Source organism: Epargyreus clarus, unplaced genomic scaffold, assembly GCF_041222505.1.
Source record: "Epargyreus clarus isolate Ecla_fem2 unplaced genomic scaffold, WU_Ecla_fem_2.2 ptg000015l, whole genome shotgun sequence".
Classification (NCBI taxonomy): Eukaryota; Metazoa; Arthropoda; class Insecta; order Lepidoptera; family Hesperiidae; genus Epargyreus; species Epargyreus clarus.
Window position 1 is genome coordinate 8,516,130 of NW_027332223.1, and position 26,801 is coordinate 8,542,930.

General features: G+C 34.2%; 1 protein-coding gene across 5 annotated transcripts in view; it reads left to right on the plus strand.

The window, feature by feature from the left end:
• The window catches only part of LOC140748285 (bcl-2-related ovarian killer protein), a 38,765-nt gene extending 12,392 nt beyond the window's left edge, over positions 1-26,373 (plus strand). For 2 of the 5 annotated variants that reach the window (XM_073081077.1, XM_073081073.1), the window contains exons 2-6: positions 22,862-23,054; positions 23,428-23,666; positions 23,993-24,253; positions 24,473-24,631; positions 25,657-26,373. In XM_073081077.1, coding sequence (XP_072937178.1) covers positions 23,000-23,054; positions 23,428-23,666; positions 23,993-24,253; positions 24,473-24,631; positions 25,657-25,806 — 864 coding nt within the window. In that variant the 5' untranslated portion in view covers positions 22,862-22,999 and the 3' untranslated portion in view covers positions 25,807-26,373. Of the gene's footprint in view, positions 1-21,492; positions 22,211-22,861; positions 23,055-23,427; positions 23,667-23,992; positions 24,254-24,472; positions 24,632-25,656 lie in introns of those variants that run through there. The other 3 variants (XM_073081076.1, XM_073081075.1, XM_073081078.1) reach the window with 3 other exon arrangements.
• The last annotated feature ends 428 nt before the right edge of the window (positions 26,374-26,801 follow it).

Below are 26,801 nucleotides of genomic sequence, written 5' to 3' on the forward strand. Positions count from 1 at the left end.
TGACAAATGCTTCATTTTCCACCCGTTCATTTCACACCCGTGTCGTGTCGTGTCGGTGTTGGTCAAAAGTGAAGAAATAACTACTTTCGTGATGTTGGTGCCGGTGTCGTACCGATGTCGTGTCGCTCTTTCGCCCTTTCAATGTCGTTCACATACTACCAAAAGGAAAAAAAGATTCAGATATGACTCTGAGTCACGTACTGCTCGCTACCCTTAGTCAGATGAACGTCAACACATATTTACCTTGGGATATACAATACAGCATCATACACTAACACGTACAGTCATATTGTCACATCCTGTTACTCATAAGCATTTCAATTCTTTTTGGTACAATTTAGAGAAGGAAACAAAAATCCTTTTCTCCTATATACTCCATTTCTATCAGACAACGAGTAAAAGTTCTTCATTGTATAGACAAGTTCATATGTCATTGATGTTATAGAACAATTATCAGTGACATATGAAAACGCAAAGAATAAACATTTTATTAATTGTTTAGGGTTCCGTGCTAAAAGGATATAAACGGAACCCGACTACTAAGCATTCACTGTCTCTCCATATCTCAAAGGGCTCTATCTCTTGAACCGTAATAGATAGGCATTTAAATTTTTACAGCATGTGATTTATTATGATTGCTATAACAATGAGTGCTTTCGATTTTTTATAGGACCTTAATAGGAGGACATTTTTAACATTTCACAATGTATGTATTTCTATAACAGCAATCAAAACAAATACTTAAAGTAACAAAGTAAACATATCGTGGTACGGAACACTCGGAATTTTCTCTTAATTGTAAACCGATTACAATTTCTTTGTTCAAATTAGAGGTGCGCAAAATATATCACTAAAGTGAAAACAGAGAGATATATCTTTTGAACTCAGTGATATATATCATATATCACTCTTTTAGCTCAGTAACTCACTTTAGCTCAGTAGCTCTTTTACGATATAAGCGACATTTTATATCAGTATTTCAGAGAAACAGATCAAAATGTTTTGACAACATTTTTGATTCCTATAATTAATACAAAACTGGCAAGAAATTATATATGAATTTCACAGCCAACACTATTTGTATATCCCTGTTTTCATATTCTTAGAAAAGAAAAAAGATTTTAATTTAGTGTTTAATACGTAATGCACTCAACGACTCAAATCAGACTCTCTCAGTCAGTCGCTCATTTGACTCATCACTCACTCGCGAGCGAGTATAACACTGTTGAGTTGAAGAAAATCTTATATCCGGAATCGTATGGACCTATGAACTCAACCATGTGACGCGGATAAAAAGATATAATTCAAAATCTTCGGAGTGATGAGTGGAGAGGATATATTATATCTTTTATATCACTCACTCGCAAGCTACTCAATTCTAGTTCAAATACAATAAACAATAAGTCATATTAAAAAAATCATACAGCCGAACATAAAACCTGCTCCTTTTGCGGTGTCGGTGAAACATAATTTATGATTATGGTCACATTTAGACCACTGAGCAAACATTAGTACTTTAAAATTTAGTGAAATTTTCAAATAGTAAATACTCAGTTTGCTTAAGCGTGGGCATTAAACAACAAAATGTTTTCTCATTCAACATTCCTCTGCGCCTGGAGGCAAGTATGCAGTGTACCTAGTAGTGTTCAGTGTGATAAAATTTATGTACCAAGGCTGGAAAGTTTAAATGTCACTGGACTCTAGAAAAACCTACACATTTATTCAATAAACTTGGCTTTGAATTCTCAAAAATTGTATTACAATAAGTTTCGTAGAAAATATTCTTTTCAATAAATATTGAAGAAAGTATTAGAATTTATGTTATTTATATCAAGAACAAGAATGAACAGTACGAAAAAGCAACGATTATTTTGAAATCACTTTTGGTCATTTTAATCACGGATCCTAAACAAACATATTCAAAATTTGTATTGACTGTGGTAGATCGACTTCAACGGCTCAACCCCAAGACCTATTTGTAGGTACCTTTTTTTTTTACAAGGGGGAAACCTTCAAAAGGTACCCGACGACGTAGGAGCGACGCCGGGTTATGTGGGATTTTTACCGCACTAAAACCCCCCCGGTGGCCGTCCTCAACGCTTGTTGGAGAACTCCGGGATCTCCGAGGGAACACAACCGGAGTCCTCCAAGCGCGATGCCCCGATCGGGCTCTGCCGTGGGGGAGCACTTTTGGCTCCTCCCACACTACCTGGTGTTTACGACGGTATGTGACCACACATACCGTGGTCCTTCCCGGGGTTGCTTGCTGGACGGTTCGAACTCCCACTCTTGCCGCCTGCAACCCCAAAAGCCCCCTTTGAGTCGCCTCTTACGACAGGCAGGGGATACCGTAGCCCTATTCTATTCCCGAGACTACAAGGACAATTTGTAGGTACCTAATAACAACAGTGCTAAGCGCTGCTGTGTTGTGGTGTAAAGGAGTATGGTAAGGGAGACATACTTTTCTGAGGATTTCCAACTGAATCCTCAGTTGTAGCAGAATATCTGTGGTCTCAGGTAAGAATCTAATTTATCTGGGGCTCGTTACAGATGTCAGTGGACGGCACTACCTACGTACCATTACGTGGACTGTATGCTAATCTACTACTATACCACATAATAAAAAAATCGGAACTATCCATAAAAACATGAAGTCTTCCTATTAAAGATTTTCAAATATTTAAACGAAGTCTTAGGTATCCTAATTAGGTATATTTAATTAACTTCATGCTAACATTTTTAAGAACTGCATATTTAAATTCGTACGGTTACATAGTAGCTTCATGGATAATTAAATAACAAATTAATGTCGAATAAAAAGTGTAATAAAATAAAATAATAAATTAATTTATTAAACTATTTTTAAAGATTATGTAATTTTATAATGGCTTTTACTTAGGCAGAGGATTTACCAAATCCAATAGCTACAGTAGGTAGGTAGAACATTTAGAATTTTATATTTTATGTCGGCATTCTGACAAGGAAACTAGCACGAGTATTATTCGTAGTTTTTTCTATTCCTTACTTATTACTACCAAGGCAACAGATTTAGAAACAGTTAAAGCTTCAGAATATAAAAAGACAGTTCCGTAATTCGATAACAAAACAAGATATTGTGTGATAGCAAGAAGTGAAAAAACATGATAATTTATAGGATATCCGCGTCACGAAATGTCAGCGCCCAGAAGAGCGGTCAGCTTCACACTTTCTTATTATAATATTCATTCACAATTTGTACTGACCCATGCCTTCATCCGTTTCTCATCTGACATGACACTTACCAAGACTATTTATTGTTAGGGTTGCCACTGTGTCAAAGCATTTAATATTTTACTTGTTGAAGTAGACTTTTTTTAATTCGATAGTTATAAATGTATATCATTAATACCTACCAATAATCTCATGGTTATAAATTAGTAACATATTATTCTGAATATTTCCTTCGTTATTAATGAATTCGTTTAGCCTAAAGTTTACCCTGCTGGCTTTAAAAAGAAGCCTTTTGCCGTCAGAAACATAAGCCTGCCCAATCCAATTTTCTTTCTTAACACACCATCCAAACACAGTATCAGTATAATATCCGCTTGAAATATTTACACGGATGTTTTTCGCGTATTAAATATACTTACCTAATCATGGACGCTCCTGGGAATAAGTCAAAATTACCATTCTTTGTAAACCAACCCAATTTTAAGCGGCTTTTCTATAATAATTTTCATCCCATTGAGTTATTTTTATAATATGATTTATTTTTATAAGTCCTTTTTACAGCCCTAATCGTAACATCAATTTCCGTACCCACATTTTTATGAATGCTGTTAAAATAATAAGTTAGGGAAACCCATCCCCATTTACGTAAAACATATATTTCTGTAAACAAGCTCTACAATAAACATAAAAAAATTACAAAAAAATACAACCGACTTCTATGTCACTACACAGTAAAAAAGTAATTGAAACAAATGTTGGTTTAGTACATACGAGTAGTTCTGAAGTATCTGATTTTCGCTCAATATATTTCTTGAACCTTTAAGGTAGGGTTAAGCATACCTAAGGCTTTGTAAAAAATAATACATATTAACAAACCATAAAAAATATGTTTAACCCTTATAAACACCCTTTAAAAGCATAGGCAATTAACAAACCATAACCACATGAAAATTCATTTGCGGGCATAGAAAAAATAATTCATAATTTGTGCTATAAATAATGCAAGGGCCGGGCCGTTCATTCTAATTTTTAAAGACAAAAAGCTTACGACCTCTCTGCAGTTTTAATCAAACAACATATTTAATACAACCTTCAGAACTTTAGACTTAAATTATTATCCTCCATTGAAATTAAAAGCCAATAAGTAACAAAGTAAATATCTGAACTAAATAACAAATAAACTTTCTCAAAATATATAATCCTTCAAAAGTCTTTTAAATTATGAACAAAGTTAAATTTCATAATATAAAAGTAATATGGAGAAACAAAGAACTTTGTGGTTTTTAAATTCGTTTACTATTTTCAAAAATATATTAAATCAAGTATTGCTTTGTTTATATCTACAGACATTGACCGAATCAGACACGGGATGGCCAGACATAATCACTTATTTTCTATAAAATATCTTGACAGGCACGACTCGGTATGCGCGACTGTTTTATGGACGTAGATCAACATTTTACTAATTGATTTTAATCTTTTCTGCGACGACTCGTGTCTGACACGCTCTATGTCTGTACAAATAGATATACTCTAATGCTGCCTTTACTTATAATTCTATTTATTTTATTTATTATTACGCATTAAAATCAAAAATGCGTCAATATATTATTACTGCAATACCTAATATTAAAAATTGTACCTATGAGCAATAAGCAATGTTTAGCTAATTGTGTGTAGGCCGCAAAACACTCTAATTGGCTAAGTGTACATTAATAAACACGTGAATAGTAGCTTTATGAAATAATTAGAGGAAATCTTTACAAAGCACAATGTACATCTTTTCGTTTAGCTCTACAAATTGGATGATTTAAGTGTAACTATTTATGATGACGCAAATACGCATTGCTTTTGAATAAACATAAATATTTGTAGCGATAACATAATATAGTGATCGTCAATAAATAGCTAACAGATAAATAATGTTGAGTAAAAGAAAAGTTCCTGAACTGTTTTGTCTTTGTATTTTGTCTTTTTTTTTTTTTTTTTTCTCTATTGGACAGATTGGTTTAGCTATATTCAAATTGCAACACACTGATGCAAATCGCATCTATTGTGATTTATATTCGTTTTAGAAGATCAACCTTTTAAAAATATTTGATTCATCGGTATATAATTTTTAATTCAATTTTGAGAATCCCATTTCCCATCTCTTCTGCTATGAAAAACTGTAATACACTATTCATTGAATTTTATCTGCAAATAAGGCCTAACAGTACTGTCTATTAGGTGAATAACAGGGCTTTTTATAGAAATTTTTATTACTATATATTTCATTGGACAAATAAAATAAATAGTGCTTATTTATGTGGTATCTTATAAAAACATCCTAATAAATTGACTACATTACTGCAATCTAACATTATTGAACGCTACTGTTAAAGAAATACGGAAACTGATAAGCGTCAGAACATCATATAGAAGTACCTAATAGTGAACGGAATACGTGCAATACGAGTACATCACATGAATGACACAAACACCTACGTGAATATCTTACGCATTATGCATCAATTTATGAAATAAAGTATTACTCGTTTCTTTTGTTCTATCCATCGATAAGAACAAAAGGCAAATTTAAAAATATTTTTTTCTTTAATACTTTTCTATTATAATAGATTGAAAGCAAACTCAAATGTGTAAAATCATTTTAAAATGTAACTTTTGTTTAAATAAATTAACGACATACATTTTAATTAAAATCAAACACTGATTAAAACAATTAAAACTCGGGGTTACTGAATCGTATCCATGAATGCCACCAGATTTTACGGGCTCAGGCTAATGTAAGACATCGACATGAAATGTAAATTGCAAAAAGGTCTAAACTACTCGCATACAATTATTGCACAATTCTTACATTACAATCTAATGATTACATAGATTATTACATTGATTTGAAATCATTAACATTCTGAAAAAAAGAAGTAGCATTATACAATAAAGGTGGAATTATAATAAAAAATATGTACGTTTATATAAAAAACTGTACTATTAAAAATACCAGCGATAAAAATGTAACAAAAATGCTATGCTATGGGTACATTTTCATCCCATGTTTGTATAAGAATCTCTGGAAAAGGTAATATCGGGTACATTTTTATCAAAATAAAGTAAGCGCACATCTTTTCTTACTTTTTATTAAATATTCGCTGTATTTTGGTAACGGTGACGGTATATTGACACAAGAATATCAGCTGCATGTGTGGCTTGGTTTTCCATTTTTATAAAAATGCGGAAACATTTAATCTTCTCGTATTAGAAAACGACGTATTGAACTTATGTAGAGCAAGAAGTGCATTGGTGGTTAAATCTTTAAGACAGAGTAGATTCAAATCCTATCACACTTTTATCATTCATCCAAATATCTTTATAGCTTACCAAATATTTGATAGATATTTTATATTAAAATCATCGGATAATTCTTTCCCCTTCAATCCGTCATATGTTTGAAACTCCGAACAGATTGAGAATCTGACGAAAGTGGAATTTTCCCGTTACTCCAATATATAAGCGTTTAATAAAAAGTGTCGTAAGAAGTTTTATTGAAAATGACTTGCCCGTTTATTGAGGCATATGGTTCTTTTTTTCTTATACTCTGAAGAGTTTGCTTAAACTTTGATCATAAATCAATTGCCTACGTAAATACCTACGTTAGTAAAGAGATTATTGTAATATTTTTACAAATATACAACATGCAGACAACCTGATGGTAAGTGCTCAGTGTTGTCAACAGACATCTATATAAAACCAACTCCATAGAATATAGTTCTACCTGTAGCTTACACTCATCACATTTGTCGAGAAAGATTGCCTGATATTTGAGATAGTTGGCATTTTATCTATGGAAACAGAAGGACTGCTTCACACTACAAATTGATATGGCGGTGGAACCTCCCTGATCGAACTACACTATCCACAATCCTTCAAATGGATAAATATGAAAAATATCTTGTTGAATTTTAGCATTTGTCAGATGACGTCACGACGGATTGTATCCCGGAAATTCATATGACTAATTAGTCTACATTCCAGCCGGTAGTTTGCATTTCAACCCTAAATTGTCATTGTCTACTTATCACCTGTAATAGACGCCTGTTGGACGCCTTCATTCAAGAGTAATCCTTATAAAATCCTTGAATTAATCTTCAACATAGAATATGTTCTGTTTGCTAGAACTTATCTAGAATACCATTAACAGTGCCCATTTAAGCAATGATATTAACGTTTAAGTATCATGTAATTCTCTTTTTGTATGGAGAACATCTTGTTAGAACGGATTTTATTACCGATTTATTTTAAGTACCCATTAAATTAAAGTGAATCATTGAATTGAATTTGTTTCTATTTCAAACAATGAGAAAAAAATTCTAAACATTTTTTTGTCAAGTAATATATATATATATATATATATCTGTCTAATGGTTTTAAATATGTGTAATCTTTAAATTCAAACATATTTTATTTTTAAAGTAGTACTATTAGAGAGGTTATGAGAATACGAATAAACATTAGTGTTACAGATCTCGTGGAAGCTTATTTAAATAAAAACTCAGATAATATAAGTAAGATAACGCTCGTCCCGAGGAACGTAGCATTGAAGAATATCCAGCACAAGTGTGACTTTTAGTTTTGTGCGTTACAGTAGATTTGGGTTAGTAGATTTTCGTGCGAATTAAAAAAAATCGAATTATATTTAAACCACACGTCGACTACAATGGCATTTTAATTATAGATATTTAATATCGTTTGACCACTTTACGACTTATCCGATCACGCATTACATAATAAAATATACAATGGCTCGACTTGGCGGAGGCACTGCCGTGCCTCCAGATACGAACAAATGAGCATAAATATAAGGTACGTCTAACTGTTTTTAGTCTGTGAGTACGAGTAACGACAGCTATAATTCTATGTATCACTATCAGCACTGGGCCAGCCAGCAGTCCCAGATATCGCAGCCAATGTCCGTTTACGAGCGACTCCTGCGCACCAACAGTTGTAAATTATCACATAAACTAAGAACAAAGAATGTATTTTTGAATGCTAATGATCATTTTACAGAAATGTAAATTATAAAATGAATGCAAAGTAGTTACGAGTCGTTAACCGTTTTATATTCATAGAAACGGATTTCACAGATTTAATTTTTGTCTTACAAAGGTCACAATCTCGGATAATGTATTCTATTCGCATTGTTTGGTAAACTGAGAAACACGAAACATTCTTTCGAAGAAAATAAATCGATACCTGCAAGGTCTCCGAAGGTTCTGTACTTTGATGGGCACTTTGATGGCGGCCCGTATTGTTTTTATTACATGTTAAACCTTGACTGAACCTTCGGGCGGTTAACAAAACTTCTAACGAACAGGTTTATCCTTATCCCGGATCTCGTCCGCATTAGAGTAATGTATTCATGGGTGAAGTAGCCTTGTTAAGGGTTCACTATGTATACGAATTAATCCGCGAAGTCGTCTAGTGTATGAAATTTGTCGACGAAATAAATATATAAATAAAAAATAAAATTAATAAATAAATAAACGCTTTCTACACTCACAGCCCCACACTAGGATTCCCTGTGTCGCGGGTGCCATGGACACACATAGACAAATGCACAAACACCCAGACCCAGACGCAGAAATCTAAATTCATCATTTAGATATCTGTCTGGCTGGGGATCGAACCCGGGACCCTTTGCGCGTCAGACCGGTGTGATGACCGCTCCGCCACACGGGTCGTCAAAATAATAAGAAATATCTTACTCAATGCTAAGGGTCCTGATTGAAATAGTCTTGGAATGTCTTTCCGGTTGGAAGCCATTGCCAAATCATAGTAATCGTATGTGTTAACGACGCCTTTGATACACCTCTATTGAATGTTCCCACTCGCATAAACTACCTATTCGTTTCCCCAGAATGGAAGTAACGTAATTAAACATACATTATTACGTTACTTTCATTCTAAGTGATCAATGAATTGAATAGTTTTAAGTCTTAAATAAATTTAAAATAAGTGTATTTTTGAATTAATTTTATATTTGCTATTACTTTAAGTTTAATGTTAAAAACATAGATTAGTAAAGATTACTCACTCCTAACAAGAAAATGTAACCAGTTTTGAGAATTGAAATAGTTGCGTAAAAAAGTTTTGCCACGTCTCCGTGCTAAAATGTCCCTAAAATATTTGAAGTGATTATTTATTTATTATGTAAATTACGCACTTTTAGTTATTTATTCATAAATTTTCTCTAAAAATGTTTTTATTTGTCAAGAATTCAAAAAAAGGATTTACCAATAAGCCGTTTGTGGCTTCATTCAATTTCAAGGCGGCGAAGTATCTTTACTAATCTATGGTTAAAAATGCAATTAAAAATCAAGCCAATTATCGTATCACGTACTATATATTCTCAACTCAAACCATTTGTGTAATCAACTAAAGACCCATCCTGCGTAGAACTTTTTACTAAGTCTAGACCAGCGTTCCTGGACCAATGTTTTGCGGTCCCACAGGACCCTAGCGGCCCTTGAAGTGATAGGTGAAGGTTACAAATGGTCCGGAAAGTTATAAATGAACTAAATAGCCTTACCTTTTTTCACAGACTTCTTTCAGGGACAAATTTCATACGTTAACATTGGTAAAATAACCGAAAATTTATTTTCGTTGTTTTCCAGATAGTTAATGGTAAAACAATGTGTTGAACGATCGATTATTATGTTAAAAAGGTTAAGAACCTCTGGTCTAGACAGAATCCTCGCTTTATTTACGCTATTTGATAAAACCACAATAAATGTATATTTTCTCTAGCTCTCTTTAGACAATTATATTAACATTGAAAGTCTGACTAAACGGATGTGATAACGTGTCTTAAACGAGTCCAGCCTATCAACTTGGTGTATAAAACACATTTATAGCACTCGCCTAATGCGGGACCAAACCTTTCTCTCCTTCGTAGGCGCGCACTCGAGGTAAGTGCCTCATAAAACGAATCAGTACTTATCAAAAACGTAAATGGAAGACGTGTGATTAATACAAATGACATAAACAAAACTGGGTCTCATTTTGGCCTTTTATTCCTTATATTTTTAAAGAGTTACAAGAAGTGTTACTACCGCCGCTGCACACTATTTCTACTTTATAACACCTAATGGTGCATTTTACTTAAAATAAATATTATTTTGGATACAAAATAGATATTTATAGGTGTAAATAATGAACCGTAAATTGAATTCATTTTGCAAATTGAAAGAAAAGCAATCTCTTGGAAATGTTTGTACAATAACAAACAATATACTTTTATAATCGCAGCCCATTACAGTTGAAACGATACGAAGCGCCGTACGAAATGCAATTTCCGGAACGTTGTGTTCGCTACAAACTTCCCCTTAAGTGTTAAGCAGAGGATTATACAAGACAAATTTTATTTGCGTGTGTTTGGGAGAAATGAAATTGAAAGGTTCTAATTTAATAGTTTTATATTTTCAGATTTGATAAAAGTACAAATGTATAAATTTAAATAAATCAATTTTAAAGCATACTTCAAATCAAAAACCAATTTCTAAGAAATGGTTGTATAAACAATAACAATATACTTTTATAATCGCAATCCATTTTATGCATTTTAAACAATACGAAGCGCCGTACGAAATGCAATTTCCGGAATGCGGTGTTCTCGGTAAACTTCCCCTTAAATGTGTTCACTATTAACTAATTTTACTAAGAGGGGATTACAGAAGTATACTAAACGTTTTGTGTGCATTTCCATGGTTGTGAATAACAGTCTAAGTCCGTTTGTCCACCGCCACCGTCTCCGAGAACGAGATTATTTCGAGCCGATTTTAATATGACGTGACGGCGATAGTTTGTCCACCGCGACCGATATGTTCCAGCGGTCATGCGTGTGACGGCAATGTGTGGACAAGTTATAATGTGTTTTATATTGCCGGCACATCGGCCCGTCAAAATCTCAGGTGCCGATCTAGCGGTCACGCCGATCTACTCGAAATATCGGCGGTCGGAATGACGGTGCTCGGGTGACGGACGTGCGGTGGACACGCGGGTATAGTAAATGTACCTATGTACCGCTACTTCGGCGCCGTCATCTCGTTCGCGGATACGGTGGCGGTGGACAAAGACCTCCAACTTATGTAGATAAAATAGAAGTAATAAACAAACGGTCACTGCCGCCCTATCTGAAGTCGATCACAGATGCTCAGATGCAAGTCAGCCGGTATACAATTTCACATGTTTCCGCCGAACAGTAATACCTGCTTCACGCTCGAATTAGGTGTGGCGGTGATATCTCCTTCGAACTACCCTGGTTCTATCACCTACCAAAATCCTGTTGATTCTGTGCTCGCTGTATCGCGAAGGTAAATTTTAATATAAACAGATGCGAGGTCCTCACCCTTTTGCGAGGTTAAGCCAAACCTGTCTCAAACAATAAATTACTCATACAAAGCAATGTTTACAGAAAGACACAATAACTTGAGTACCTACGTAAACATACGCCGTGTTGTTCACTAACGGCTACTCTTAGCAACGACCTCAATAAATTAATTTGAATCTGTTTACTATCTGCGTACGGGAATGTTTCGGGAAACTCCTCAGTTCGAATGCAACAAGCTAAAATAAGAGTAAGCTCACAGATGTGGCAGAGTCGTCAAGGCAGAATATTTCTTGAATGGAAACCTCTAAACGACTGGCGTGAAGGACGTTCTCCGACCCATTAGACTATCAACTTCAACAAAGAATTTCAATGGCAGTGGGTTATATAATATTACAGTGCTAATGGTCCACGAGATAGACCAGCTCCCGAATAGGGTTACAAGACGATAAATATTATATGTAGACCTAACACCTCTCAATAGTTTCAACGGAGGACTGATTCAAAGGAGGAAGGAAATAGGAGACTGAATCGATGATTAAGTTTACCAGGAGGTATTAATAATAAAAAGAATTTAATAAATTTGAAAAAAAAGGCAAGGGGTAGGTAACGTGGGATTTCACTAGGTTCCGCACTCCCATTAATTACAATTGAAATACATAATATAGGAAGTGTTTATTATAATTTACAAGTGCACTAAGACGTCTAATTCATCATTACTGATAATTACTGAGGTCATGCGTCATTTAATGTGAATAAAACGTTTTATTATCATCACTGAGATTACTGTAACGGCTTCGAAATTACTTATTTGTCTATATGTCCTACGTTACACTTGCCAATGCTATGTAGCCAATTTGGGAAAAATGTAAAATAGGTCTTTGCCATCTAAGACGGACGTTAAATTTGCCGACTAATAGGGAATTAATTTACTTAAAATACAATGCCATATAAAGATTAACTAGTCTCATCGAAATGTGCATTTGTGCATTTTGTCACAAAAAGGTTTTCTATTGCTGGATGACCATCACTTTAGTGCATAGTAGCTGAAAATAGGACAGTCCCATTCAAAACGCGACGTATGGTCACGTTTGTTATACCTCATACTATACATTATTCAGGTACTTTACCTCTCCAGATGACTGTTGCGAAGAATAAAGTTCTTATTATCTCTCATCATATTGTCAGTATGTCGATAAAAATAATGGTCCGTGTTTTTGCTACGAATAATGTGAAGCTTAAGTCGTTTTTCATACTTAAGACTAATTATTTATACATAAGTAATATACCTATGTAAATTGTAAGACGAATTGGTTGTTATATATCTTATTACGTAAGTATATGTATCTGAGTGTATATTAATAAATCACAATTATAAAAAATCTATTTCTACACTCACAGCCCCCACACTAGGATTCCCTGTGTCGCAGGTGCCATGGACACACCCAAAGACAAATACACAAACACCCAGACCCAGAAACAGAATTCTAAATTCATCATTTAGATGTCTGTCTGGCCGGGAATCGAACCCGGGACTCTCAGCGCGTCAGACTGATATGGCAATCGCTCTAGTAGTACGAGTAGTTCAAATAGTTGTCTAGGCTAGTCCATTTGTCTATTCCACATCTTTGAAGTTCACTTTGAAGAACCATCTAATTGACGCATTTTAACAGTCCTTCCTTATTGCCTAGTACTTTGTATAAGAACAATCACGGGTTCATTAACCGATAATTATTAAATATTGTGCCTAATTTGGGACAACAATCAACAACCGATATTTCCTAAATGCCCATTTAAAATGACGTTCATTAAAATGTAGTTATAAAGAATTCTTTATAACAAATAGGGCTGAGCGGTTGCAGTGTGGTAATAGAGCCCAATCGAGTATGCGACATCGTTTGTGCATGTAAGTGGCCGTTTTAGAAACAGTATTTGGTTATTCGGGTGCTGGGCGATTGTCCCTTTTATTGTTGAATTGGCGAGAGCAGTGACCTCTGCCCCATGCACGCGCACCATAGCTCGGCCGACTCTAGCGACAGTGACGACGAATTGCGTATTGTACGAGAGTACAGAAATAGATATCAGGTACTTTTATACTCTTTTTTGTTTACGTTCACGTCATGCGAGGCGATGTCTCTGATCTTTTGCTCTCTTTCTGGAAGAGAATTATCCATTTCTAATCCATTCTGTGGATGAATGATACGTGTGCCTATTCGCTACGAGATGTTATGGCCTTCGTTTTAGATTTCAAATATACTTTTATTCTCTAAATGTAAAATGGTTCTAAAATGTTTATTCGTTGAATTACTTTAAAGTTGTGTGATAGAGAATTTAGAGAACTTATGATAAATTAAGTTAAGTATTAATTCATACGATATCATTAAATATAGCAGTTTAAAAGCTCATGCCAATCATTGTCAATATGTATCGTGTACTACTGAAAAACGGACATTTATTATTATTTTTATCAGCGAATATATTATTTTATTAGACCCATGGTGCATTACAACTAAAGCTATTAACAAGACAAGATGTCATTTTATGTTCAAATCATATATAATTAAAATTTAAATGTTTCTCACAAAATTTTAATAAAGGTAGTTTAAGTGTTTTAACTAGTTCTACGGTTATTCCGCTTTAAAAACACCATGGCATGTCATTTCCCAGTAAATTATGTCAAGGAAGGTACTCGTTTGTATTGTAGAGCGATAACGTTCGGGTCGGAACTGTTAGTAGCGTGTGTTCTATTTAATTTTAGATGTAGAAGAGCCAGCTCAATCCTTTTTGTCATGTAAATGCCTTAGCTCGTCGTTATTACGCATCATTGTTCCACAAAAGCATGTGATTTATCCAATTATGCTATGTGTCTAGTATCTAGACTCTATGTATCCAGCCTCAGCGCCGATCGTATCTCGTTTAGGCGCGTGTATAGCTTGTTACACTAATATAAAATTTATTTTCACAAATTTTGTGAATTGAATACTTACTACTAAATTGAAGATTCGTAGTAAGTAAAGGTTAAAAAATCATCTTTTATGGCAAAGTAAATCAGTTATTGGATCATAGGTATAAATAGCTACTATGCTATGGCAGATACAGTCTATCTTTTAAAGGAATATAATTCGATATAATTATACTATAGAAGTACCTAATTGATAGATATATAAGGTTTCGTAGGTATTCGTTATTTTGTCATAAAAAATACATTACTAATTAGTGACATTTGTAATATTAAGTGATTTCGCAATCGTAACAATTATCGTAATGTTGTTTAGGCAGTATAAACAAAGGAGATTTATCGTTTTGTTTGTCGTAAAATTTGAAAAATAGCCGCTCAAGTGCATTAAAACTAATCCATACAGCACACATAGACATTGAAGATGAACCGAATGCATGTGGTACCGAGTTGCCGCTACCAAAGCTGGAATATTAATTGCAACAATAGAGCTACCAATTATATTTGTAAATTAGATTTTTTAATCTTATTCAGTATCCATTTAACTTGCCATTTCAGCATACCAAAATTAGTGAAATAAATACAAAATCAAATCAGTATATAATTAATAGCAAATGATAGTGAAATACGACTGGACTCAAGTTTTTGGGTAGGAATGAGAATTTTATATCAGTAAAGTATCAGTGTATATGAAAGCAACGGAACTTTTTGGATTGGTAGAAGCTAACTCCTTGTAGCATTTTCAAAAGGACTTACGACTTTTTTCCTATTCATTTGTAAAGTTTTGTAAGGATCTTGAATCTTAAAGAATCTAGTATCTCGGTCGAGTACACACGGAAACTAAAAAGAAGTAAAACTCGCTACGAGGTTACTTGATATAATGTGTATCGGTGTATCTCTCGAATCCTATTATAATCCAAATACGACGATGGAAAAATATCTGCAATAAACGCTTCCATAGTCACAATGAAACGATTCAAACGCAAGATAAATTTCAAATCGTGAAAATATGCAGATTTCAAGATCGCTACAGCAGTCGCACTGCACCATTCCGATTTAATTACTTCTGTAAACAAACATCTTTAAGTGTTCTTCTTTTAGATAATATAAAAAATAAATGACTTACCTTTGTGGTTAAACATTTTGATAATAAAACTACTGATCGAAGTCGTTATTTTGGTCGTAGAATAGATAAGCCGCCGCTTTGGTCATTAGTAGAGTATTGTCTTATCAAACCTTTACCTGGCGTACGAGAGGGCAAAGCCCTTAGTCCATTAAGAATCTCAGAGCGGCGCATACCGAACATTGTTTGTTATATCGTCCCGATTCGGAAAATTCAATGTCCTATAATCCGGCGCCGGAAAACAGTAAAATTTTATTGCCCCGGCTTAATTTCCCTCATATATTTAAAATGCCATATGTAATTGCACTTTAACATTTAATTACCTATTTGCTAATGTTTATATGTTATTTTTATCATGGTGCTTCGGTTGAAAGATAATTAATTTGTTGCCTTTTTCCCTATCAATTGTCTCTATGATTATTACTTACTTAATTTCCTTTTTGTTTTATTACATAGAATACTAGCCTTTAATCCTCAAACAAACTACTATACATTTTAATAGTACGGAATGCACTTTTCTAGTATGGGTATTAAATTTATCCATCCACTATAGAAGAACTTTAATTATCTACACGAACATCGGGAAGTTCATGTTATCCATACTGTAGAAGAAATGGCGCAGCATCTATAGATGTAAGTAGGTCCCGATTGATGCTGTGGCCCTCGTACTGCGCTGCAGATTGCTCGAGCTAGTTTTCCTTTCAAGTACATTGAAACTTCGTCCTATTAGCTCTTGACTCTATTGAATTTCTTTCCAACGTGTAGCAATACTGACATTTCGAACGAAGCGTCTATTGTGCACGGGAGATATTGAAGTGATTCTTACCCTTTTACACGTTCTTATTAAATGTATTTTTAAAATATAACAACCGCAAACGACAGCTAGAACGCGATGTTGAATGTTTAGGTACAAAAATGTTGAGAAAGATTAGAAAAAGGTCAGGTCAGAATCTATTTTAAGAATTTTATTAGGTAATCCCATTTTATAGAAAGCTTTTTCTCATATTACAAAAATAACATTCCCTTTTAATAATCCAATGCCAATACATTCAAAATTAGATACGGAAAGATTCCTTACGGTATTAGATAAAAATAAAGTAGCGGGACATTTTCTCACATATGAATATGGAGTACTGGACTTTAATTTTCATGGCTTATTAGCTTTTTTATTGTTATCAGAATTTCGTCGCTATTATCAGCGGCTCGGATCGTTGATAAGCATTTAACAACACCAATGATAAAGTGACCATTGGGACAATCTGCAGTGGAAAGTTTGGACTGAGCTAACCAAATAAAACTGTTTGAGCAGATAACAAAAATACGAAAAGTAGCATCTTTATGTCCCAAAAAGTTTCTACAGTTTGCGTTTGAGTTTCTTTTGTAGTATTTTTATCTTACTTACTTTATTCCGATTATTCTCCAAAGTACAACGTTTTACACACATGGTGTACACATATATTTTTTTTTCAATTTTATCAATGCAGTATTTTACAGACAAGTAAAGTAATTTATATTTAATTGTCTGTGAGTGAGTGGGAGCATGTTTATGTGTGCGCGCATAATATTCATTAATTCTTTAACTTACTTCATATCTTCTCACACTGTTATAATATATTAATGATAGAAATGTGTTAATGAGAATCTTAAATATCATTTTTGTATAAAGCTGGATGACATTGATATATGGTACCGAAGATATATTAAACCCAAATATTACCGGAGGAGATAAAGCTTAATGAAATTGACTTTATCAAATCAATCAAATTTACCTAAATTTATTCAGATCTTTGTAGTTTTTGAAATTGAGATTGTAATCATTCCATCTACAAGAAATATAAAAGTATAGTATACCATAGTTTACAGTAGAAGTTCAGGATTCGACTCCGGAGGCACCAATGCCACACCTATTTCTGTCTTATTACAGCAGCATTAAGCGCTGCTGGAAACGATGTCTTACGAAGAAGCCTTTATACGAAGCGTTCTAACTTAGTCCCAAGAGCAGCAACGCATTTGTTACAAAGATCTGAGAGGACTCTAAACACAAACCTGTATCTAAAGGTCTGTGTCTCTAAACTTATCTATCGATTACAGATCTATATGGGCAGTGAGTCCAATTAGGTATTAAAACTATCTAGGCTATTCACCCTTACTATTCCTGCCTTAAAAGTTATACTACAATACATACATTATTTGTGAGTATGTGTTCTATACATTATATCGATCGAGCAGACCATAAACTACGCAATACTCATCTTTGATTAGATTGGACTTAAACAAAGTTTTGCACGCTATCTAGATAATCTGCACGATAGGATTTCCCACATTAACCGTAACGTAATATCCTCGTATTAAAACTTATGTAGTTACTGCTTTCAACCATCTATACTACTATTGTATAGACAAGATTCATTTTCAATGTAACGCTGCTGATATTTTATGGGTTACATTAATTCATAAGGTATTTAAGCAAGCGTTTTCGTAACTCATCAACTAAACTCTAGATCAAAATAAATGCAACAAGCCTAAATATGATGTGGATATATGGTTTAGTTAGTACTTCACTATGCAGAGGGCCAGCTTTCTGGTCCATTATTAAATGAGGTCAAGAATTCTTTTATATAATTTCTGTGTCATCGAAGTAACATAAGAAGTACATGTTCGAAAATTCATCTTAATCGATTAAATGGTAGTACTAAATCAAAATTTTCATTGCAAGATTTTACCCATACCTACATAGTTATGATAGCCTACCTAGTAGTTTCATATCTGGTGTGTCAATCACTGGGTCCAAGTTGGAATTCCAGAATTGCTCCACTTTTTCAAAGTTACAAATTTTCATGAAATGAAACATTAAAATGAAAACGTAGTGAGAACACTTACCTGAGAGTTATTAAAAAAAGTTCTCAAGGGTATGCGAAGTTAAACAATCCTCACTAGATCCTAGACTATGGCTTAAATGGAAATATCACATTCGAGAAGACACCCGCGCCAAGCAAAGAAATAATAATGGGCACACGATGTTTCAAAACATGTTATTAAAAAGGCTGCAACAAAACGCTTCATCAGCGAGTAAAAATGTCCTCACTAGGCACTTATTAAGTATTCTGGTGACAGCCGACTTATCAGTAACATTGAAGTGTCGAATTAACATTGCTAACACAGCTGCTGCCATTGCCATCGCCACACACTCATATATAAACTTTCCTGAACTGCATTCTAAATGAACCCTCGTCCCATTTTGTGCTACTTCCGAAACAAGTCAGATTGTATTAGTGTATATTGTTGCATAATCAACTGTGAATATAAAAGTTTCGTAATTTTCTATTTATTCATCCAAATTATGTGACACTATATTATTTCATAAAACTATATTACGTACATACACTTGTAAAATTTTCAAATGCGTATTTAAGAGTCTAGCTTTTGTTGCAAATGCCATGTATAACTATAACGTTATATGCGATGGACCAAACGAATTTTTGTCCTTTGCATAACAATGACGTATAGATATAGGCTCTGCTTAAACAAGGTTCATTGTCGGGGAATTGTAAGTCAAAACATTTTCCTTATATTTATGATATAGATAAGTATTTGTATAATACCACGAATATTCACCTTTTACGAATCATAAGTGGGCATTAGGAATTGTTCTATTAAGACGTAATGACCCACTTATGGTTTCGCGTCGTGTGACGTCGTGACGAAAGAAACTCGTGACTCCAAATTACAATGGCCGATCATCTAAAATGACCGGTGTATACGTCACTAGGTAATTGTATTCGATTGTAATCGTTTACCATTTTAATGGAATACCGCTATTTACATACTCTCCAACAAATACCAACCAATACAAAAGCGCACATAAATACGCACGTAAAAAGTGATACTTCATTGCAGTACCTAAGTAATTAGTAAAATAATAATATTATAATTGTTACATTAGCGCATCCTACAAGGAACGTACTAAAACAGATAACGGGGCCCTTCATTTTAATTAGGTACTTACTCATAAAAAACAAAATTTTAATAATTTAATGGAATTATTTTCCACGACTGACTTTCCTAATTAAAATATTTTATATAAACTTAAAGTTAATACCTTCTAATTATCAGATTTATTAATTACAATTAGTGGAAAAATAATAATGGAAGGAAAGATTAATAGCATGACTTGCTATATAATACCTACAATTAAAATTATGCTCATAATAACATTTTTATAAGCATATTGCGGCATATAAGCTGTACTTAATATAAAATGCATTAATAAAAATATAATCATAACTTAAGTAATATGGAACGGACTACGGAGATGACACCCAGAACGGCGGAATCCTGAATGGTTTCGCTGGTATCGGAAACGAATTATTCTTTTCGTTATCTGCTCCGCCGAATCGAATCTGAGACCACCTGTGACGCAAGCTAGTGTGGTTAATTGATTTTACCATGTGGTAAAGTTATTCATCTTTGAATATGAGTCTGTAAACACTTCTGAATAAAGGCGTTGTTAGTACGTAATTGCAGAGTACCTTCTGAGATTAAACTATAAAATCAATTAGAAGCAAATGCAATTCTGAATGTTGAGAGGATTTACATCCATCAGCTTGAGAGGCTACTTATTACAAGTTTGTAGTGTATCATATATGGGTGATAACTATTGAAATGCTATCAGTTTATTTACTTAACATTTTAGAAAATGTATTTCTTGTTTTCAAAATCAGCCCCTTTAAATATTAATGTATGCTCAAGACGATCTTTGTTTAACACATAAAAGTAATTAAAACATAAAAACCTTAAACATTTTATAGTTTATACAGAGAGAAATAATTAATAAAGTTAATTACCTTAATAGTAGGTAGGTACCTATATTTAATTACCTAAATACAAACACTAAATCCCTACTTCCCATTACATTTCTCCGTCGTGTCGATAACATATAATTACAATTTTAGTGCTTTCAGCTTCGTAATTTAGTCACGTATCTTGTATAAATTTAGGCACAATCTATAAATGTTGTCTGAGGATGTCAATTGAACTTCCGAATTTAATTTGAGAGCAAAAGGTAAGTACAGAATACCAACGAACATTGATTACAATCTCGTATTTCGACGTTTTTCTTAACTGCTATAGCAAATTGATTTTCACTAGGTACCATTGGCCGTTTCACATCGACTGAGTTAAATTGATTTTCCGTGTACACACTTTAATACTTTTACACGTGGAAACTTTCACACGGTTAGCATTGTTTGTCTCTTTTTTCGTTGTCATATTATACATATGTATATCCCGGAAACAAATGTTATATGAGGGTATTTGAAGTAAGAAAGTAGGAAAGAACCTAGAAAACAATTCTTACGAAAAATAAAACAAATAATGAAGAAATATTTCTACCAAAGGTAGAAAACAATTGTAAGGAGAAATAAACTACTTTATGTACCAAGATAGGTACTACGGATGTCTTTAATAACAATGTTATGTAAACAAGAACAGGTTGAAACGGTTTAACATTCTGAATTACGACTTTTATGATATACACATATGAAACGCATTCCAAATTGTACATAGGTGCTAAGGTAGGTGTATATCGTTCGGAAACGGAATACTCAACATAAATAACTATTATGACTATTTTATTATAAGTTTAATTATACTCGAATGATGGCATGAAGGTAACCTTTTATTTATTTACCATGACTGTTTTATGCTGCATTATTTTTGTGTGAATTGCGAACTTATAGCTAACATCAAAAAAAATCAAAAAAACATTTTTAAAATTAGCTATCAAATTCGACAACTTAAGTCGACACTTAATTTGGGTTTCCTTTTTAAAAATGACAACGCCACACAGTTGATTTCATGCAACAGGGGACAAAGAAAAGAGCCCTTATTACTCTAAGAACCTTTTAAAGTGTCGACCTTTTTGTATCGTAGACGAAATACTGACTGTGTACAGTGATCTGCACCTTGATGCGGTGCTAGATAAAAAGCGGCTGTATTGAAATGCATATTCCACGGCCACTATCTGTACGGTGAATGCATACTGAATGGACCGCATGCATGCAATGTATGAAACTCATGATGTGGTCACTTCCGTCCACGGACATTCGCAACTGATCTAAATAGGACAGTGATACAAGACGATAATCACTTGCAATGCTGAATGTTTAACTAGAAATGTCTTCAAGGAAAGAACAACCTTCGACCAATATGCGTACCTTACGACAAGCACCATACGAAAGCCTATGTGTAATTAATGGGTAAAAAATGACCAACGACTACATGGTTTGATGGTCAGCTATCACATCGTTACATAAACTTCATAAATATTAAGATTAATATTGCTTTAAAGTATCCTAAAATTTTACATGTACAAAAGCCTTAAATGTTAAACTGTTTTTCCCGGCTACAGGAACTAAATCTTCCGGGAGAGCACCTGTTCTCCAAAATTATAGTACCTGCACTCCATGAAAATGGGTTTTGTAAAATATGAGTGTCAAATGATAGTAGCACATTGTGAAACTTATGGTAAGACGAGGTACATTTTACATCATATGAGCACTTTCCGTTTTTATTTATGCTTCCGTGCTTCGAGGACCATTTTCAACCTTCTGTTACGCTTGTTATAACTTGTTTAAAACCATTTGAAATTCCCGTGAAACAGCGTGATGTAGTCTACCTGATTTTGAAAACCTGAAGCCTTTCTGGTGACGAGAGATACTTATCCAGAGGCAAGACATAAAAAAGTTGTGACCAAGTAGCAAAGCTAAAATAGAATTACAGACTACTTATCTTAAATTTCTCTTCTGTGGTCCTGTTCTTATTTAGGGTTAAGAAGGCATTATAACTCATTCTCGAAAAATACCACTGCACTGACCACCGTATGGAATTAATTATGCAAGCGAACTACATACACATTTTCCAACCATATTTTAGAAATACACAAAAGGTGTCCATTTTAGGGATATTATGGAGCACAAATGATAACTTATGTATGACCATTGGGAATAAAAGGTACGTTATTCTAAGCGATAGCCTATTGTTAAGAAATATTAGAATCGACGAAACCAAAGGTATTGTGTTAAAATAGGACAAAGCTAATTTACTATAAAGATTTATAGATCGATCAATTAATTCTCGACTTACAGACAAAGGCATTTACTTTTAATGTGATATATTTGAATTTCAGATAGGGCCACTAACAGATACGCGATGGCAATCGGGTGGGAAGAAAACTGCCGAGGACAACAACATCGCAATACACGTCACTCCACCAGATGGCGAAGAAGACGACGAGTTCGTTCCGCCGCTGCGCCCGCGCCGCAAGATGAGCAGCCCGCTCACCGCCCTACCCGGCGGAGAAACATTTGGCAGTGTACCCGGTAGAACATTTATCAAAATACTCAAATCTGCATCAATTCATTAATCTTCCACCATTGGACATAAATCTCATAACAATTAAAAAGCTTTATGCCAAAGTCTGTGATGCTAAATAATTGCTCCCGTTATTATTATTCAATCTATCAAATGTTATAGTCGGTTTAAAATCATTCGAAATTATGTGACTTCCTCCTGAAATCCGCATTGAATCAGCGTGGTGGAATCTACCTGAGTGGATACCGATTTGCCTGCCAAACATCAACATTTTTATAGCATGAATTAAATTTCGATCCTTGTTAGGCAAAAAAGGATTGTAGAATCTTATGACCATACCTTTTACATTTACGTAACATTTTATTCTTTTACATTTTAAAGATATCCTGCGGTCATCACCATCGAGGTCTTTGTCTCCCCTGGATCGGACGAAGCGGCGCTTCAGCACGATGGTGTCGAGCGCCGCGGCCGCTGCCGTCTCTCGCCGCCTCTCCGCCACCATCGGCTGGTGCCTGGCCTCCCCCACGCAGGTCAAACCGCAAATAGTACGCCAAGGACGCGCTCTTTGTTTGCAGTACATTAAAACTCAGATACGAAGATCTGCGAATTGCCATAATAAAGTAAGAATTTTACACCTGTTTTTTTATTGTATTGTAGATGAAAAATAAAAGTCACAGATTTCTGATAATAAATTATTTGTGGGATGGCAGTAGGACTGCCACAGTAGAATCAGACTATGTTTTTCAGTTTATTTCATCACCCTATTTTTTAAGTTTGGTGTAGCATACGACCGTTCTACCTGAAGCCAACCACAGACGCGTTGCCACTCCTAAGAACTACGATATTCGCCTCATATTCGAGCATCCAGCATGTGCATCTGTGGAAGGGTTACGCCCCCGTCTAAACATAATGGTCCTACCTTTTAACCCTTCTTATTGTTTCATAGCAAATAGTCATGAAGAGACTTCAGCGGATGCTAGAAACGGAGTGCCCGGAGGAGGCTATGACGAACGCCGAGACGGGCGTGTTTGCGGCGTTGCGCGCTCTGTGCGCGGCGCTCGAGAGGAAGCGGCCCGACGCGTTCCGCTACGTCGCCCGCCAGGCGACGCGCGCGCCATCTGCCATGCTACGCTCCGACACTGCCCTGTCGGAGTTAGCACTTGCTCTCGCACGCCGCATTACCAGGGAAAACATTACGTGGTCTAAGGTAAAACACAAAAACAACACAAGCACAAAGTAGACTAATCTTAAACTTAAGCGTACTCTTGCATAAAATTCAGTTTAATATTGCTTTTACATACCTAAAAGTACAGTTTGCCTTGCACATATCCATGAGGAGTAGTGACCATTTACCATTAGATGTTTACTAGAATTTTATAAAAAAAAAACGAAAATTACTATTTTTTAAATCACCAGTAAATTTCAGATAGCAGCTATTTATTGCGTGTGTGGAGCCTTAGCAAGGGAGGCAGCCGAAGCGTCAGATGGAGAACCAGCGCTGGAATTAGTGGCAGCCCCCGCTGCGGCTATCGCGGATCTCTTGCACGAAGAACCCGGGTCTTGGATCGCATCTCATGGTGGATGGGTATAGTTTTAAAATGATCAATTATAGATTTAAACTAGCATAAAAGTTCACAAACATCATTTGCAATCCTTTATGACCCACTACAGAGTATAAGTCTCTTCGAACAAGTGTATCTTCTATCAGCATATAGGTAGGTAACATATCTTCTACACCACGCTCCTCTTCATAAAAAAAGCATGTTCTCGATCATTTATTAACAATTCTCTTCAATAAAGAGCGCTAGTTTCGTGATAGTTTTTTATGACTACAAATTATTTATTTGATAATGTTAAAACTGTCACGACATTTTCTGTAGATAAAGCCTGCAAAATTTTTATCCTAACAACTATTAACAGTAAAAACCACTTTAATCCGCTGATTTTAATCTATCCCTTTATTAAAATAGATCTAATCATTTGCAGAGTAGCTACCCCAAATTCTAATTACTGACTGACAATCAGGAAGCTCCAATCAATACAGAGATTGGAATGTAGATAAGATTGTCAAAAGTCCAAACTAATTTTGAATCCCGTAGAAGGGTTTATCCTTAACTGCCGACCTTATTTATTTTTCCTTCCTTAAGCGAATACGATGTCAATTAGATGCAAATACGCTATCCGGTTTTCAGTTTCCACTCCATAGCCAATTTCTTCCAGATAACTAGGAGTTAAGGGGTGAAATAGCTAAAGGAATATAATGGTTTTATAAATAGCAGTAAGGTCCAAAATTTGCTTACATAAAAGAAAATTTAGTAGAATAATATGTTAATACTAAAGTTGTATGAATAGTAAATGATGAGCGTAAAAAATGATATACGGCTTACTATTTTGTTAAGTATATTTATATGCTGACCACATATGATCGCTTTCACTCAGGACTGAGTGGCAGGGAATGCTACGAGGGCATTCCACCCTTTGAAACATCTATACATAAAGGTTAAGACTAAGATAAAGATGTTTCAAAAGGGAATAAAAAAAATAAATTTAACAGGACATATATTAGTAGGTAATTTTTGATTATTATTAAATCTTATAACCTTATTTCAGGATGGATTAATCGAGCGGTTGCGAGTCAGCGAGCGGGATCAACACTCAGAGAAAACTCTACGAGTTATAGTTTACTTTTTCGTAACAGTATTTTTAATCCTACTACTTCTGCGATGGGTGATTCATGCCCACCCAGCTTACAACGAATAAATACGCATTTTTATTTCCTTTGTGATCCGCATAATAAGTAACACTCTCATAGTGATTTATTTCCATAAAAGAGATAACAAAGAATCCCTTACCCATCCTTTTATGACATAAAACAAGTGTGTCAAACAGAAGCTTGTAGCATAAATGTATCTCATTTCAATAAGTTTCTTTATGTATTATATAAAAACAATGTAATACTTATGTTTATTTATACACGTAAATAAAATATGTAGATTCATACAACACTATTACTACATAAGTATTAAAAACATATAGATCATGAAATACTAGTTCCTAACCTAGATGTACCTATACCTACTACTTAAATAAACAAATTTAATGTATATATTTAACTATTTAAATAAATAAAAGCCTAATTATGACACGCAATAATTGTATCTACCTTGTGCCTATATTATATCCTAATCTATGACTATATCATAAAAAAATCCATATACACATTGTTAATACGTTAATCATGTGTAAATAAATATTGATATCTACTTGTTACCCATAATAATTAATATCTACATCTATAACTTAAATCATACTTATCACATATCACCATTATCACAATAAGCTATATAAAATAAAAGTTGAATACACATCGAAAATAAGTCACCAAAAATGTTTCAAGTAAAATAAATCATTCAAAAAATGTTAAAGATCTTTTCCGACAAATTCCTTTTTTTCATAGCAAGAACTGAATAATGTTTTTTGTATTATCATTAATAATCGTCATAACAGTCCTACCGTTGGCAGAGTATACGACGTTTTTCATGCATGTTGAACACGGGCCCTATTTTGAAAATTGGAATTGTTCTTTTTTCGCTATCTGAATTTCCGGCTTTATGAAGATTATTTTTATGCCTGTCTATTATTCGTAAATCACTAATAAAGTTATTTTTTCTTGTTTTAAATTTCAATGACAACTTGGGAATTAATAAAATAATTAAGCAGTTATCAAGTAATTATTAATCGAGCAATTGCATAAG